We start from the raw sequence: 19,486 nt of genomic DNA, 5'->3' as shown, positions 1-19,486 counted from the left end.
GTCGTTGATAGAATGGAAAGAAGGAAGGAAGGATGCAAAACGAAGGAATAGGAAATAGTTCGGTTCGTAATTTAGTATAAGGAAATTGAAGTTAGAACTATAGACGATTAAATAACGTAGAAATAGTTTAAGATTTTGTCACGAATTTGGTGCTGTCTGATTATTATTAATATTCCTTTTTTTTACGTAACTCTTTGAAGAAGAAAAAAATACACAGATATAATACAAGTAAAGAAAAAAAACATGAATACGATGGAATAACCATGAGGATTTGATAAATTATCGAATTTTTTCATATTTATACATGTTTTTCTCAAATAGATAAATTTAAATATAATTAAATATACATATATTATATATATATATATATACATATATATTATATATAATAAAAATTATTCTTAACTTCCGAGGCTTTTATACATGAGCTTGGAGAAAAAAAAACAAACGTTAGGACAAAAATTGGCACTCTATAAAATATTATTAATTCAAGTGGTAATTATTAAAATTCAATTATTTCAGATATTCCCTTTATAGAAGATATTATTATTAAATTATATCGCGATCTCTAAAGATCTTTCATTTATTAATAATTTCCACCAATTAAGGAAAGATCTGTATAAATCCTGATTAAAAATAGTTGATAATTATCGATATTATATTATCAATATATAATAGTTTTCAACTTTTTAATACAGAACTTTAAATAATTGATCAGTGTTTTTAATAATATATCAGTACCGTAATACTAATTCTGCTTTTGACTCCAATAAAAAGGTATCGGGAGATGTAAAAATGTCTTCTTAGGGTTTCCACAAACCGTAGAAAAGAAAATTATATTATAATAATAATAATAATAATAATAATAATATATATATGTATATGTATAAATATATTAATTTATAACTATGCATATTTTTTATATATATCGAAATGAATTTATTATCAACAAATAAATATCTATAAAAAAAAAAAGAAATATAACTGTGCGTCGACCGTAATAACAAGGTGTCGTGATTAATTAAATCTAAAATCTTGATCGCGTCCTACGAGAAAAAATTACATTTCGATTATTATCTGGGCTGCTTGAAAAAAAAGAAAATTAAAATGACCACCGGTTTAGCGTTAAAAAACATCGCGTAGAAATAAATATTATTAACGCGTAAGAAAAAGATTTTTTAAATGCGCAACGAAGATGGATCACGTTTTCGTTGATTGTCTCAAGAGAAAAAAAAAGATAAAATACTCGGCGATGGTATACTAATCGAAAAGAAAAAAATAAGTTTGAAGTATACCATTAAGAATCTAATGAGAAATTAAAGAAACGTGTTAAACCCATGTCAAAGCATGCCACTCCTCGAAATTTTCCCGATTGTAAACACCGTAATGGTATAATTCATCGATCAGATATTCATAATGTAAATCAAATAACAATGATAATCTACTATAAAATATATTTGTACAATTGCACGTTAAGATTTGTCGTCTAATCGATGCACAATTATTTTTGCAATCTAACGCATCGATTATATCGTTAAACAATTCGGCACAAACGCTGCTAGTTAAATTAACGTAAAATCCATTAGCAGGAAATCGTTTTTTCTTGGCAACAAGTTTTTCGATTCTAATGTTATTCAATATCTCAAGAGCTTCGTTTCTAGTATCAATAGAATTTAAATCAATTCCTTTAATATCTTCCAAAGCAGTTAAAAAATCATTATAGCTACAATAGTCATCATGTTGCAAATGATCCTTTGCACTAGACCAAGGAACGTATTGCTGGCTAAATGATTTAACAGATTTCAACGAGACATAACTTTCGAGATCATGTTTGTTGACAGATCTTTTGGGATCAACCGATAACATTGAAATCAAAAATTTGACCACAAACATATCGGTTATAAAACGTTTCACATAGTTGTATAGAGATTTTTCGAAATTTTTCCACGTCTCAAGCATTTAACTTTAATATAAGATTTTGAATTTGTCGATAGTTGCATGAGAGATTAGGTTCTCTCTTCTTTTTTTTTTTTTTTTTTTTTTTAATTATTCCAAATGTAATCGTTCAGCTTGTTTTATACCTCGATCTGTGCCTGCCTGGTTTTTTCTTTCGTCGAAGTATTCACTGGATTTGACAATGTTCAAAATAAAAAGTTAAGATTCGTATGATTAAATAAACGAAATATTATCAATAGAAAATTGATAATAACGCGAACAGATAATTTATTTAACTTACCTTTTACGATTATATATTTGTTTAATATTCTATCTGTATGTAAATTGTAAAACGATAAATTTTCAAATTGATAACCAATCGTTTGATATAATATGATTGAACTATGTTTTATAATAAAAAACTACCGATTTTTATCTTTCCTACTTGAAAAGTTTTCTGCCTTAAATAACACAATGGGATCTACGTAGTTGGATTGTTAGTACTAGACTGAAAATCGGAATACATATGTCATGCTCTATTATAGTCATTTCTACGATGCGTAAATATAAATATCTAAGGACTTGATATACTTATTATTCTAAAATCATACTTACATACATAATAAATATAATAATAAATTCTTAAACGCTTAAGAGGACTTTTTTGAGGAATAGATATTATAAAATAGAAAGGAAAATATATTTCAATCCGGTATCGTAAATGAAAAAGAAAAAGAAAAAGGATTAATCGTTTACTTGGTTAATAACATTTATTGTTATTTAAGAAAAAGTATAAAAAATACAATGAGATATATTTACTTTCGATTTTTTATATCGTCGTCATGAATTTATTTCCACGAGAAAAATAATTCGATTAGAAAAGAAGTTTTAAAAATCGTTTTTGAATATAAAATATAATGTAAAAGAAATGATTCAAATTATATGAGTATATTCCTAATTAATTTCGCGTTACGTTTTAAGATTAATTTTACAAAGATCCAATGACTGACGATAAAAAAAATCGATTATGTTATAAAAATAGTCATACTTTTACATGCCACTTATTACATTTTACAATGTGTTTTAAGAAAAAAAACAAAAAATATTGTCATCATAATCATAAGTTTGTGTTACAATCAATAAATGTTATAAAAATCAGAATAAGTATTAAACGGACAGTTTAAAAAGGTTTGAAAATTATGATTGGTGTGAAAACCCCATCACCCCAATACCTTCAATCCAAGTTCCAACAAATTGTTATTCTGCACCTTCAACTTGTTCACTTTGTTTCCAGAGAGTAATAGAACCAACTACTCGCCATTCAAATTTAAAAAATGCCTCAAAAGTTGCTTGTGTAAAAATGCCAATTTTATGACGTTTGTTATATGGGCATTTTTCTAATACATCAAGTAATTCTTGAAGGTTTTCCATAAAATTTTCGTCGCATTTGCATTTACTGGTCGGTTTACCAAAATCTGTTTCACTACAACGAAGACATGAAATAATATTTCGAAATCTCTGACCGAGAAAAGTACACGTTAAATTTAAATAGACGCCATCGTTCGGAAATCTTTTGCATTTTGATATAATTTTTTCGCGTTTAATGCAGCTATATATATTTAATGCCATTTCTCTTTGAGCTATCACTTCAAAATTTATTATAAGAATATCATTTATAAAAGCATGGAAATCATCGAATAAGCAATATTCGTCTTGAGACAAAAATTCCTCGTCATTGTACCAAGGGAAATATCTTCCATACATTCTATATTGAGCCATTGTTTTATTTCGTTGTTTAAAGATTAATGAATATTCAATATTGAAAAAAATATAGATGAACGTATGACAAGAAGAACCAAAGGAAAGAATCTTTTTTTTTTTTGAAATACTATTGATTTTCTTTTTTGTTTTTCCTTTTTTTCCTTTTTTTTCTCGTAAAATGATAGAACAGCGATCTAACCTTTCTCGATTTTAGATTGACAAGAGTTCAAAAGAATCCGGAAAATTCGTCCTAGTAAGTTTTGGGTGTCGTTCGATTCTCTTCTTCGATCTTTCAATTGTTTATTTTACGACTCGATCTGCTAGTTTTTCCTTTCGTTGAAGAACTCGCCGGATTTGACCTGAAAAATATCAACGTTTAAAATAATTGACGATAAATATACATGTGGAACGTTCGTGAACGTTAGATTTTAATTAAATATGAAATATTATATTTTATCATCATATGATCGAACAAAAATCGATAAAGATTCGAACGAATATGAATTTTCGAAACTTTTGGTAACTTTTTCTTTATTTTATTTCTTTGAATCTATTATAACTTTGTTAAAAATGTATCGAACGATACGAATATCTTTTCGTTTAAAATGAATTTTCATCAAATTTCCTACGAAACATTATCGACAAATTATCGATTAGATTTGTTCTTGTAATTTTTACCCCGAAACGTTTTTATTTTCGTAAATTATTCGTATCATTCGATCATTCGATCATTGTGGAAAAACTACTTTTTATTTAATAAATTTTTTAGATTTACTTACGTTATACGTTCCCAATGATGCGTTATAAGAAATTTATTTAAAGTGTAATGATCTTTAACTATTTCACGTGTTCAATGTTCGAAACAAACACACTCTTTAATTATTTATTATTATTAATATGCAACTCGATGCACATATAATAATCCAATATTATAAAACACAACTGAGACAATATTACTTAAAAATTTAGAATATCTTCAATATTCGATCAAGTTTCTTATATCTTCTTCTTCTACTTCTTACAGCACACTTCAGAAGTGATTATGAATCTACGACTGACCAAAACGAACTGAACTGCCGATTTTTAAATGTTCAAAAATCCAAAATGAAGTAAGGGATATATATAAAGAGTGGGGACTCTTTTTGAAATCTTCTTCCAAAAGGAACAAAAATTCTTTTCTCCCATTGGACACTTATAAATGTCTTCGCTTTCTTTATAAAAGTAAAAGAAAAAAAAAAAAAAGAATAAATAAAGGAAATAATTATATTGTGTCCTTTTATATGGGATTTCCGAATTGTGATAGAAAAAAAAAGGAATAATAGGTTAGGAATTTTCTGATTATTGTTAGATTCAATTCTTGCGGAGTCTTAAAATTTCTAAAAATGTCCCTTTTTGTTGTAATCAAAGTCTGTCATTGATTTCTGAAAATAAAAGTATACCTTTACCCCAGGTAGTCTTTTAGGGTTTTGTTTACCTATGGAAACAAAATTGTTCCTTAACTTTCACTTTTTCTTTTTTTCTTTTAATTGAATCTCAAAGTATCGTCTCTTTTGCCGACCAACGTGAATATCACGTATACATACAAGCAAATATCAGAGTCTGTCGTTGACTTCTGAAAATAAAAATATACCCTTACCCCAGGTAGTCTTTTAGGGTTTTGTTTACCTATGGAAACAAAATTGTTCCTTAACTTTCACTTTTTCTTTTTTTCTTTTAATTGAATCTCAAAGTATCGTCTCTTTTGCCGACCAACGTGCATATCACGTATACATACAAGCAAATATATTCATATAGTATACACACACACACATACATAGAGGGTAATGTTGATACAAAACACGAAAGAAAAAATTCGGCCCTGTAAAAAAATCTGTTTAAATGGAAAAGGGAACCACCATTGTATTTCCGGATCGCGGGAAACGATTACAATTACAATATATTATAATTTATTAATAATCATTTTATTATTATTCTCATTATATCGTTATTTCGTTATTAAAACACACAATAGAAAGAAAAGACAAATTTTTTTATATTAGAAATAGAATAAAAATTGTGAATATCATCGATATATAAACAGCATTGTTATAAAATCAGGTCGGTTAAATTCACGAACCATGTCAATATCTTTAAAAAAGTATCGATCATTCGTTTTATTTCCAATCGATGTTCCAGTTCGTCCATTGACCCCTTTTTTTCTTTCTTTCTTTTCTTTTCTTTTCTTTTCTATTCTTTTCTTTTTGACGTATAAGGAAATATACCAAGCTTAGGTACGATTTTAACGAGTACACTTTCATGAAAGAGAATGGAACGTCGATTGAAGGAGTTCGTAAGATCCATCTTGCCTCGGAGATTGAAAGAAAAGAGACACCCCTTCTCTAAGGGGTTGCTTGATTATTAGAACGTACAAATTTATATCTATCTCTATCATCTATACTTTACTAATGATAATAATCTATTATTCTATATAATAAATAATAATACATATATGTATATCGATGTGTAGAATCGATTATTAAAAAGTAATATCATAAATCTATTTTTTAAGAGAATTTTGACTGTTTGAACGAATATCCGTGTTCATCGGAATATAAACGTAAAATTAATGTAATATTCATTTGCATATTAATTATTCTTTTCAATCTCTCGTCATATGTAAATTATATTAAGAAAACTAAAACACATTCATTATTAAATACCAATTTATTATTTGTACATACATTTGTATTATTTATACATTTGATTAACCAAAAGTTCGTACGTTTATTGTATTATAAATTGTATTACAAAGTTGCATTGTTGTAACATTTATTTTGAAAATATTCATTTAAAAAAATTGTACGAACTTTTGATTAACCCTAATAATATCAATCACAGAATAAAAATTATTGTATTATTATATATTAATTATAAATGATTTCATCCGTAAGGAAGACATTTAAGTCAAAAGTATACACCCCATTCAAAGGGTTAAATTAACTTAAGTGTATCATATGTGAGTGTGTGTGTATTAGAATACGATAGAACAGGAAACTCATGGATTTAACTATTTCACATCACTCGAGTTTCCATTTCCGTTTTCAACGACTCTCTCTCTCTCTCTCTTTCTTTCTCTCTGTTTCTGTGTCTCTGTCTCTTTGTTCTTTCTCTTTGAGTCGTGCGTAACCCCATGGACTATAATACCATAAGCGTTAATTCGAGATGAGATGGTGGTTATTGAACGATCCCGGAAACCTGTGCAGTCGAGAAGGTTCGCTAACGGATATGCACATACATGCATAAAGAGGGTTGAGGGTGAAGAAGGGTGGAAGGGAGGGAGGGAAAGAGCAGTTGGAAACATAACGCTTCGATATCGTTTCCGTTCCAGAAACGCCGTTTGATGCAACAGAGATCGTGTTTCGTGTTCTCTCGATGCAAATAAATGAAAAATCATCCCCCAAAAAAATACTCGAAAAGAAACGAGTTACGATATTTGGATTTATAAATGTGCACGTGCGAGAAATAATTCTCTTACTATGATTAATAATTAACCCTTTTAATTCTATATATATATGGGAAAAAAACATTATCTAAGAAAGAAACAAAACTTTAATTATTAAATATATTTGTTATTATAGAATCTGATTAGTAAAATCAATCAACGAAATAGAACACATTAGTAATCAAGTATCTATAGAACCCTTTTAGTTCTATAGATATATATATATGGAAAAAAAAATATTATCTAAAAAAGAAACAAAACTTTAATTATTAAATATAATTTATTATTATAGAATCTGATTAGTAAAATCAATCAACGAAATAGAACACATTAGTAATCAAGTATTCTTAGTAATCAAGTATCTATAGAACCCTTATAGTTCTATAGATATATATATGGAAAAAAAAATATTATCTAAGAAAAAAAAACTTTAATTATTAAATATAATTTGTTATTATAGAATCTGATTAGTAAAATCAATCAACGAAATAGAACACATTAGTAATCAAGTATTCTTAGTAATCAAGTATCTATAGAACCCTTTTAGTTCTATAGATATATATATGGGAAAAAAAACATTATCTAAGAAAGAAAAAAAACTTTAATTATTAAATATAATTTATTATTATAGAATCTGATTAGTAAAATCAATCAACGAAATAGAACACATTAGTAATCAAGTATTTCGTATCTATTAAACACTTCAGCTAAGATTATTCAACATTGAAATGGTTAAAGAAATACAACCGATCGTACTTTCGATACTTTTGGTTTTTTTTTTTTTTTTAAAGAATTACCAACGAAATTAATATGATATATATTATATATCATAAAATTTGTTGAACATCGAGATAAAATAATAGACCTTTCGCAATAAGAACAAAAAAAGTAATCCGATTATCCGATGTGATAAGAATTTGTGAAGAATTTTTACTTATCTCTAATAATTAGTACTTTGATTATGTCTAATTGTATTAGATTTCATGAGGTGTATCAGCAACCACCAGTCGAGTGTTAATTAGATTAGAAAGTTTAGCTAAAGTGCAGAGGTAAACCTGATCGATTGAACGGTCACGATTTAATTCGACAGCCTAAAGCCTTCTTCTTCTTCTTCTTCTTCTTCTTCTTTTTCTTCTTCGATTTACATTGCTAACGTCAGCGTTCATTATTCTTCGATTTTCTGATGCCCTTTTCTCCTTTTCAAAAAAGAAAAAAAGAAAACATTTCCAATAAGAAAATGAACGGATACTTTCGTTCTTCTTTTCTATTTTATAAAAATACAAAATACATTAATTCAATAGAAAAATAAAACACACACACATATACATTTACGAAAAGAAAAGAAAAGAAAGAAATTGTTGTCAAACGAAAATAAAATTGTTGCCACCGATACGAAATATGTTACGAAATTTAAATATACTTAGTTTTATTTTTACACGAACTGCTTCTTTTTTTCATCAACACGATTTTCTATTTAAATTCAATTACATATATAAATATTACTAATTTAAACAATGATTATTATTGAAACTATTTAAATCGAAAATTTAAATAGTCTGATGTTAGTTTAACGAAAAATAAAATGAAATTTTTCGATAGATAGATAGATATTTTGTTAAAAAAGAAAATATTTTTTAAACGTATTCTTCGAAAACTTATTATTTATTCTGTAAAAAAACCCTGAAAGAAAAGTAGGTGTATTATAATTAGATTATAAATATTCAACGTTAAAACAAATGGTATTATACTATCAAACAATGATAAGTATTACTAATGAACATTATAGTGTTCGATTTACTTTAAATGATTGTTAATTAATCGAAAGAAATGTCTATTGTTGTTTAAAAACACGGAATATATGATCTGTGTACCGTCTCCTTCGAAATCCACCGTTGAAATGAATCATTGTCCTTTATGAAAGTTACTTTTATTGAATATTATTTATATGACATTCGGAAGAATAAATTTGATTAATTATATAAATATTACTCTCGTTAGATTCATATACACGTTACCTTTTAAACAATAATCGATAAAATAACTACAACGTGAATTTGATAAATATGTTAGAACGATGATTTTTTTTCTCAATAGAAAAACCATTATAACAGTTTCTTTTTTACGATACGTTTAATTAACAACGTTGAAAGAAGCTTTTTCTCGTAATTGTAGAAAATTACTTTTGTCACCGCCGTTGGACATTGACATTGAAACAAAAAGAAAAAAGGAAAAAACGCTTTAACGATACTTTACTAGTCAAAGTTTTCAACAAAATAATACGTTTCTTGGATAATTTCATTTAAACGGAAATACGTAACGCATGTTTTGTACGTATATACTTGAAAAATAACTTCAAAAGAGAGAAAGAACAAAAAATGTAAAAATAAAAACGCGATAGAGAAACATAACGGAACAACCAAAAAATAAACAAAACGAGAAAAAGGAAACAAAAACAAAAAACAAGCTTACGATGGTTTCGCGAACATTATTCTCGGGTATGATACATTTTTTATATAATTCCGACAAACATCCACCCTGTGTTTACCCTTTTCCCCGTTATTTTTTTTCTTTCTCCCCCAACCCCCGCCACACACACACACACACTCTTCCTTTTTTTATTTTATTCTTTTATTTTTGTTTCGTTTTTTTAAGTAACCAAATAACGAGAATAATTGTTCGCTATACAATTGGCTTAAATCTCGTTGTAATATGAAAATATATGTTTCGTTTTAAAAAATGATCATTCGAACGTTTACGGTAAGAACAGGTAATTAATATATCATTCAATTTCGTTACGCGTTTAGTATTAATAAGACGATTAGTTATAAAACGAAAATGATACTTCATTACAATCGGTTCCGGAAACTAATTAACGTTTGTTTTATATCTGTCGAAGCTGTGAAACCTTTGGTGTCGTACCATCACTCTTGACCATACCCTACGTCAATTTGTTCTACCCCGTAAAGCTATGCAAGTGTGCAGTTAGAAACTATACACTTTGTAGGAAAACAAAGACAGACATAAACATAGACATGGAGAGATAGAAAGGGAAAAGACCATAAGGTAGATATATATACCTATAATTAGGTGAACGAACACTCAGAGACAGACTCTTTTAGTTAAAGGAGTGTGTTGGTAAGTACCAACCCATCCCCCCATCCCCCATCCCCCATCCCCCTATCCCCCCATTTCACCCCGTATCCAATTAAATGTCCAACGTTGTCAGCCGACCGATTTCCATGACATAGTTTCTCTTCATTTCGTACGTTCGGTGCTCTAATTAATACTCGAAAGCCGAACTTTCAATTGTGACAATACACAATCGGCGTATCGTTTTCCACCCACCCTTTTTACCCTTCTCCTTCCTCTTCCCATCTAACCCTCTAGCCCACTCATCAAACCATAACGTACGATGCTCGTTATCTCGTATCAATGTATATATATGCTATTATATATTATATTATGTTATTTATATTATTATTATGTTATTTATATATATATATATATAAATATTTTTCGTAAATTTTGTACGATCGTTTGTAAAAATTTATTTCTAAAAAGAAAAAAGAATTTGTTTAAGTAGGTGAACGAGCAGTTATCCCATGTTGCAAAGTATTATAAGAATATATATATATTATGTTATTTATATTATTATTATGTTATTTATATATATATATAAATATTTCTCGTAAATTTTGTACGATCGTTTGTAAAAATTTATTTCTAAAGAGAAAAAAGAATTTGTTTAAGTAGGTGAACAAGCAATTGTCCCATGTTGCAACGTATTATAAGAATTCAGTTGTATTATGGGAATTCAGTTGTATTAGTTTGACAAGTAAGAAAATTATGACAAATTATTTGAAATCTTTTTTTTAATCTTACTTTTTAATTTTAAAATCTTACTTTTACCTTCCCCTCGCCCCCTCTTCTTTCTTTTTCAACTTAATTATTATTATTAATTCTTAGCATAATTAATTCTTGGTATTTAAATTATTATATATATGTAACACAATTAAATTTGAAATTAGATGTAGATATAGTTTCGTAGAATTCTAGCAAGCTATTTGACCTTTTCCTTAAATTACTAATCAATGTATAACCACATAAAGCATTTATGTTATATTAGTATAGCTAAACGTCCGTAAGAACGTTCTGTTGAATTATATCTTATAGCATATTACTCCTAAGATTTACCTACATATTACGATTTTATGCATTTGATATTAATTTAAATCTTGCACGACGATGGAGATCTCCTATCTTAACGAAAAAGATTTCTACAATTACTTTAAATATCCTAAGAAAAACGTATTATACACAGAAAAATATTTTTAATATTTTTTTTCGTATTATTTGCAATAATCATATCGAAATGAACAGGAAAGTTGCTTTCATTGGTATTCTTTTTTCGTAAAAATATAAATGAAATAATAAATAATTAGTAAGTAGGAGGAGGGGGAGGGGAAAAAAAAAACAATATAACGTAATCAATTTATATTTATCGAGTGAAGTATTGCGCCTGGAAATAGGCAACAAAATAATTAGTGTACGAAGTGGTTACATATCACCAGGGTTATTGTTAAACGATCAAATGAATAATGAAAATATGATAATATTGATATAAATATATAAAATCGATGTAACATTGTGTTCTTTTTTCGTAAAAATATAAATGAAATAATAAATAATTAGTAAGTAGGGGGAGGGGGAAAAAAAGCAATACAATGTAATCAATTTATATTATCGAGTGAAGTATTGCGCCTGGAAATAGGCAACAAAATAATTAGTGTACGAAGTGGTTACATATCACCAGGGTTATTGTTAAATGATCAAATGAATAATGAAAATATGATAATATTGATATAAAATATATAAAATCGATGTAATATTGTGTTCTTTTTTCGTAAAAATATAAATGAAATAATAAATAATTAGTAAGTAGGGGAGAGGGGGAGGGGGAAAAAAAGCAATATAACGTAATCAATTTATATTTATCGAGTGAAGTATTGCGCCTGGAAATAGGCAACAAAATAATTACTGTACGAAGTGGTTACACATCACCAGGGTTATTGTTAAACGATCAAATGAATAATGAAAATGATAATATTGATATAAAATATATAAATCGATGTAACATTGTGTTCTTTTTTCGTAAAAATATAAATGAAATAATAAATAATTAGTAAGTAGGGGGTGGGGAGGGAGGGGAAAAAAAAGCAATACAATGTAATCAATTTATATTTATCGAGTGAAGTATTGCGCCTGGATATAGGCAACAAAATAATTAGTGTACGAAGTGGTTACATATCACCAGGGTTATTGTTAAACGATCAAATGAATAATGAAAATATGATAATATTGATATAAAATATATAAAATCGATGTAACATTGTGTTATTTTTTCTTTTTTTTTTTTCTTTGTTATAGTTATACGTACGGTAATGCATATAGGAAAGAAATTATTTGAAAAATACTATCCAACGAACGTAATATAAATGATTATCTTGTAAAAAACTGGGGAACCCGAAGAACGAAATAAAAGGGAACCTTTGACAAAGTCACGAACGAGGGTTCCAGACTATCCTCCAATTACATTCGCGTACCATAAAATCTACTAGCATCCAATCTTTTCTCTCGTGTTCATTTTACCGTGAATTTCAAGCTATTCCTATTCCTATGCAGCACGAAATTCAACGCGAAATATATATATATATATACGTAATCTTCAAAGGGAAAATCATCAACAAATTTCTTTTTTTCTTTTTTTTTTTTCTAAGTTAAAAAGAACCGCGTAACGTCGAATATAAAATTTGTAGGGAAAAAAAAAAAAAGAAACAAATTCATCTCGCACATCAAAAAAAGGGGTGTCCTATTTTGATTTATCTTTATTACTATAATAAATTGGCAAACATTTATAACGAGCGACAATTAATTAATTCGCGTATTCGTTTCATCTTTGATCTATTTGTTTGTTCATACGAATTTGTTGTGACGTCGAAAGAAAAAATAGAAAAAAAAAAAAAACATTAATTAATTGTACTACAATTTATCTAATTTTTTTCTAAAATTAAATAAAAATTCAGATAAAGTATTTAAATAATAATAATAATAATAATAATAATATACATTATGAATATAAATTGGATGGTAAAATCGAATTGAAAAAGAACAATAATAATGAAATATAAAATATAAATAGAGACAATAGTTGGTGAGAAATAACACGTGCGATGAAATATTCATACGATGACGTTGAAGAGGATAAATTCGTGAAGTGGAAAAGGTGAGGGAGTAGGAGGGGGAGTGGGAGGGGGATAGGGAGAAATACGGCTTGCTGGAGTGGTGGTTTTGAACACATAGAAGTGAGAAAAAGGAAAAAAAAAGAAAAAATAGTATATGAAGTTTGTTGGCGTATAATGTACATACAATACATATACAAATATTTGTATGAGTATATATATATATAGGATATATATGTATATATCCTACTTTAATCATGGCTAATGTCCTACGACCCAAGAATCCATGCATAATGCAGATCAAAACGTGGCTCGACTCGTGTACTACGATATAAATAAATCGTCACACAGTTTATTATTAATTCAAGTCGCATTAGTCGAATTATTGTCATGTGAAAGTTAACATTCAATAAAAATAATCAAATAATTCAAACATAGAAAAAGTGATTATTACCCAAATAAATGTTTTTCGATAAAAATGAATTATAATATAAATGAATAATATTAATTATTAAAAATATATCCAATGACATTAAATTCCCTTTGAACAAATGAAAATAATTCAAACATATAGAAAGTTATTATATTATCAAATAAATGTTTCGATAAAAATGAATTATAATATAAATGAATAATATTATTTATTAAAAATATTTTCAATGACGTTAAATTCACTTTGAACAAATTATAATTTTAATTAGAATATTGAAAAAAAATAAATAAAAACAAATGAATATATATAATAAAATTTGACGATAAAAAGAAATGAATATGAGATATAATTGGTATTGGGAAAATTTGACGATAAATATCGTTGTCACGTTTAAATATAGATACAAAAGTATTTTCTTTTTTTTTTTTAAGAAATATTTTAAAGAATATTTTCGTTTATTATTTTTCCATATTTTAAATGTTACCACAGAGTTTCTTATCGATTTTTCTCTCCTCCCTTGATAACAGATTTAGTTCTATTTTATCTGACTTTAACAGTTTATGGCATTTGTCTGGCTTGTTTGCCAACAGTTACTTCAGCCTCTAGCTAGCTAGCTAGAGACTCCTAATCAGCGTATAGATTTCTCTGTACGTTTCTAAGCTCGTACCTCGCTTAGTAGCCACGAATAATTACCTATCCTGAATGGATATATACCTAATCAAACATCTGACTGTTATCTACAGACCCACAACATTGTCTTTCACGATTATCAGTAATCCGAACCACTGGAAAATATTGAAATTACGTTACTCTAATCAAAGATACTTTTTATAATATCTTCAATTATACGATATTTATTTATCAGTTCGTGGTGGTTTCAATATAAAATAACCATTAATCGTTCAATTAATTTCAATAATCTGATCAAATTCTCATCGGAATTAATTAACATTAAGTTTAAATATCAATTGTAATATCTCTCGATGAAATATATTTTTGATGCAACGCGAGATATTTTTCGAATAGATTTATTTTTCGAAGCAGATAACAAAAAAAAATGTCAAACTGGATCGAAGAGAAAGGAAAAAAACATTTAAAAAATAATCATCGTTTGACAGTACGGATTAACTTCGATCTGTTTCTATTCGTTCGTCGAGTTAACAACACAACAACGAGAAAATGCAACAACAAACAAAAAAAAAAGAAAAAAATAAACGAAAAAATAATAATAATAATAGTTATTCTACGTATCGCGTGTACAATTGTTCTTCGCGTTTTCTTTTCTAAATAAATATTCGAGAATTTCATTAGAGAAAAGGTGTGATCATCAGTCACAGGGAAGAAAACAATCACGGTAAGACGATAAGACATTCGTTAATTGAAATAAAAAGGTCACATTGTCGAACAAAAGCCATTTTCTACGAGATAATAAAATTCAATGAAGGGGGGAGGGGGGAAAAGGGGGAAAGAAAAACAAACTGAGGAAACACATTTTAAGGAATTAAAAATAATCAAAATAATTAAACGAATCTGTCGTTACCAATGAAACATAATTGTCAATTAAAAAATAAGAATAAAATTATTACGAATCGAAAAATAAATTTGAAATGATCAATGAACATTTATTATAATTTCTTGTTCTTATTCTTCGAAGAAACAAAGGTTAAAATAGAAATAGTATAGTTTATTAGTTAGATTTTCTTTAGTAAAAGCCCTTCAGAGAAATATCAAACCCCGAATACTTACACAATCACACACACATATATATATACATACACACATTTTCAGAGTTTCGCATTTCCCTTTGACTTCATCGTTGCCATGGAAATTGGATGTCAGTTAGGGCGTAGGTATGTACTATATACATAGTAACTTGCCCTTTATACCACATACACTCCTGGTTAAGATTTTCTCTTAGGATTCATTTCTCTGATTGATTTTTTAACTCTAATTCTTTATTTTTTTTTTTTCCTAACATAAATTTTAATTAAGCTATTTACTGTATTGGAAAATGAATAAAATTGAATTTACATAGAAGAGAAAATTGTGTTCGATCAATCGACGATTAAAAAGGTCAAAGATAATGTTCGTTAAAATATTGAATTTTTATTTTACTCGACAATGTTAAAATAATATAATTTGTATTTTGTTATTGTTGTTGTTGTTGTTGCGTTACTAGACGGCATACTACAAATTTATTAAATCAAAGATTTATATTTGATTATTATGGAAAATAATAACGATGATGACGATAATAAATATAAGTAGAAGAAGAAAAAGAAAAAGAAGAAGAAGAAGTAGTAGAAGTAGAGGTAGAATTAAATGAATTTGAGAGAACAATAATTACACGAATAATTATGACGATAATTTAAGAACGATGAAAGCTTTCTTACACTTCTTCTTGGCAGTAATAAAGAAAGCTGGCACATGCAATTAATTCGTTTCGCTTAGTTCAACCAGTCTTAACGAGAAGGAAAAAGATTTTATATATTTATATATATCTTCAAAATATTTAATCATTTTATTTTTAAACACTTTTGCTAAATATTTTCGTAAATCATACAATCGGTATAAATGAATATTCTTGTCACTATAAATAATTATTTTGTAATATTTTAAATAAAGGATTTTCTAAAAAAAAAAAAAGAAAATCACTCTACCGAACTGAAATATTAACAATTTTCTTTTACGTGCAGATATTTGAATTGTTGATATTATTGAAGATTCATATCTTGAAATGAAAATGAGATTTATTGTAACGCGATCTGTTAAATATTATTAAGATACAGAAGAGAAGAAAAAAATGAACAAAAAGTAGATACTTGTGGTTTGGATACAAGGTGGAAGAGGGTACGAGGAGGAGGAGGAGGAGGAGGAGAAAGAGGAGTAAAAAAAGGTGAAGGGAAAGGGAAGGTGAGAGACGCAATTACGGCTTTTCGTCGTGGCTAACGAGTTTCGTGATTAAAGCGTAGCTTTAAAACGAGACACCTGTCAAGAGCAACGATTTTCCGACGCGTTGAAAACAGCCGTCGTCGCGTGGCCGTATTCAACATATTTTACAAATATGAATAAAAAAAAAATAGAAAAAAAAAAGATTATTAAAAAAGAAAAAACCTATAAAGCAAATGGAGGAAAAGAAAAGGAAACGTCAGAAATCCTAATAATATTATTTTGTTAGATTGTTTTTCCATTTTTCATGATAATTTTCATTATTGTTGGATCGATTGTTGGAATCATTCGATTTGTTTTTTATTTTCTTTGCGCATAATAATAATTAATATATTTTAATCATTCGAAGTGCCGGGACAGACAGCAAACAAATATTTTATTCTCTCTCTTGATTTTTAGGTTAAATTAATTAGATTTAATTTAACGATATATTTCAGAATTTGTTTTTTATATTTATTACTGTTGAAACTTTATTTATTTATTTATTTATTTATTTATTTGATTGGACTTTGTTTTTGTTTTTTTTTAATCGATATATCCTTTATTTCGTATATATAAGGGACAATTAAGGAATAACGAAGGAATTTTCAAATCTTATTGCTGTAAAAGGATAAAATTCATTGGTATTTTATTTGTTGGAGATTAGAAGAAAATGTTTTTGAATGTATTCGTGAGAATACAAGATATAAATCTTCTCACCGGACATGCCACGATTTCTCCGTTTGTTTTCATAATGCCCTTGGGTATAAAAAGAAGGGTGGGCGGTACTATTGGATAAATTATGACCATAGAAAAAGAAGAAATTGTAAGAACATTTCACCGTCACGCAAAACTGAACGCTTTTTTTGCCGTTCGGTTTTTCTTCTTTTTCTTTTTTTTTTTTTTCTTCACTCTCTTTCTCTCTACCTACCTTTTTTTGTCCTAACCTTTCTAAAAGAGTTTGAGAAGAAAAAAAAGGGGGTTCATAGGAACAGTGGTAGAATATAAAACAGCTTTCATTTAAACTTTCCATAGAATATCATAGATAAAAATAGATATAAAAATGATTAATTAATATCAAATTGTTTCTAACCAAACCGTTTGCGTTTTATTTGTTTGTTGCAGAAATGAAAGAAGATAACAAGTCAGCCATTTCGGATCTAATCGAGAATTATTTTGATTGAGGAAAATTTGGTAAAATAGTATTTTATTTATTTAAAACCTTATTGAAAATAAAAAAAAAAAAAAAGAAAGAAAATATATATATTTACATACACGATTAATTTTATTCGTAAGAACTCATTATATGTTCAGTTATCATTAACCTAATTACTTGAAACCCAATTAAAAAAATTCCTTTTTTTCTTAATCATATTACAAATTGATCAAAGAGTAAGTTCCGAAGAAAATGACTGTTTTTCTTCGAACTAGACTACTTACTTCCAATAGTAATTTAAAACAGTTCTCAATTTAAAGAGTACCCAAGAAATTCTCTCCGGGCGTAATAAGTGAATGAAGAAGAAGAAGAAGAAAAAGAAGAAGTGAAAAGTAAGAAGAAGAAGGAAAAGAAGAAGAAAAGGGACAAGTAAATTAGAAGTTCAGTTTAATTGTAGATAGGAAATTCTCGATTCAGAAGATCGATCGATCGATCAATTTCTCGTGTTAAAGGAGGAGAATAAGAAGAAGAAGAAGAAAAGAAACCGAATTAACATCGAAGCAGCAATCTCTTCTCCGAGCCAGCCATATTGAATTTCCTTGTGATTGCTAAAAGCAAAAGATAACGTTCTTTGGGTTAGTGCCTGTTAATATTCCTTTCCTGAATTGGCGAGAGCTAGTAACCAGTCGTTAAAAAAAGAAAAGAAAAATAATACGCCGTCGGTTAAGGCCACCGTCGGCGACCGACAACATGGCCGATCACGAAAGGATCAGATTGGTTGTTTTGGGTGGCGCTGCTGTCGGTAAAAGCGCCATTATACGACGTTTATTAGGACAAGGTTTTACTGAACGATACAGGCCAACTGTCGAAGATTTATACTCCAGAGAATGTGTTCTAGGAAATCTCACTCTTAAAGTTGATCTTCTCGACACTACTGGTTAGTATAATTAGAAGAAAATATCATTTATTGACGATGGTGTTGCACGGTGATCATGAAATTACCGTGCATGGCCATTAAATATCAGCTTAAGAATAAATACGCAATTTTTGTTGAACATTTTCCAACGGATAATTGTGGTTTGTTCCACCCACGAAATAAATTTTTTTATTATTTTCTCAGAAAAAAAGATATACGGATAATTTTAATCAACTAAATGTTACTCCAACAACATTATACTTTGTAATTATAATTTATTCCAAAGCATATGTAAACAATACACGCGCCGCGCGCCCTTCCAGGAGTATTTTCCATTTTCCAGAGAATAAATATTAATGAACTTTCAATAAAATTATTAAAGTTTGAAGCGTGCTTTAGTTTCTTTATTTTCACGAAAGAGTGTGTGTTTTTCTCGAATGAACGTTAATTTTACATTAAAATATAAACTAAAATATAAAAAGCTGGCCTTCTTTTATTTTGCCATTGAATATTTCAATTATTATCGGCGTATTTAATCTCACTGATGTAAAAGTATTAAGCTTCCTCGATTATTTATGCCAAAAATAAATGAATTAATCCTGAATAATAGAGCAATCTTATTGACAATAGAAATATA

General features: G+C 27.8%; 1 protein-coding gene across 4 annotated transcripts in view; it reads left to right on the top strand.

Annotated features, from left to right (window-relative positions):
• LOC122513865 (GTP-binding protein Di-Ras2) overlaps nucleotides 1-19,486 on the top strand; it is a 50,624-nt gene that overhangs the window by 28,978 nt on the left and 2,160 nt on the right. Inside the window, exons 1-4 of one of the 4 annotated variants that reach the window (XM_043630343.1) lie at nucleotides 6,453-6,464; nucleotides 6,997-7,000; nucleotides 17,903-17,971; nucleotides 18,254-18,870. In XM_043630343.1, coding sequence (XP_043486278.1) covers nucleotides 18,684-18,870 — 187 coding nt within the window. In that variant the 5' untranslated portion in view covers nucleotides 6,453-6,464; nucleotides 6,997-7,000; nucleotides 17,903-17,971; nucleotides 18,254-18,683. Of the gene's footprint in view, nucleotides 1-6,452; nucleotides 6,465-6,996; nucleotides 7,001-15,637; nucleotides 15,700-17,902; nucleotides 17,972-18,239; nucleotides 18,871-19,486 lie in introns of those variants that run through there. The other 3 variants (XM_043630342.1, XM_043630340.1, XM_043630341.1) reach the window with 3 other exon arrangements.

The sequence above is a fragment of the Polistes fuscatus genome, unplaced genomic scaffold, assembly GCF_010416935.1.
Source record: "Polistes fuscatus isolate 324 unplaced genomic scaffold, CU_Pfus_HIC Scaffold13, whole genome shotgun sequence".
Lineage (NCBI taxonomy): Eukaryota > Metazoa > Arthropoda > Insecta > Hymenoptera > Vespidae > Polistes > Polistes fuscatus.
This window is presented reverse-complemented; position numbering and strand designations above follow the sequence as displayed.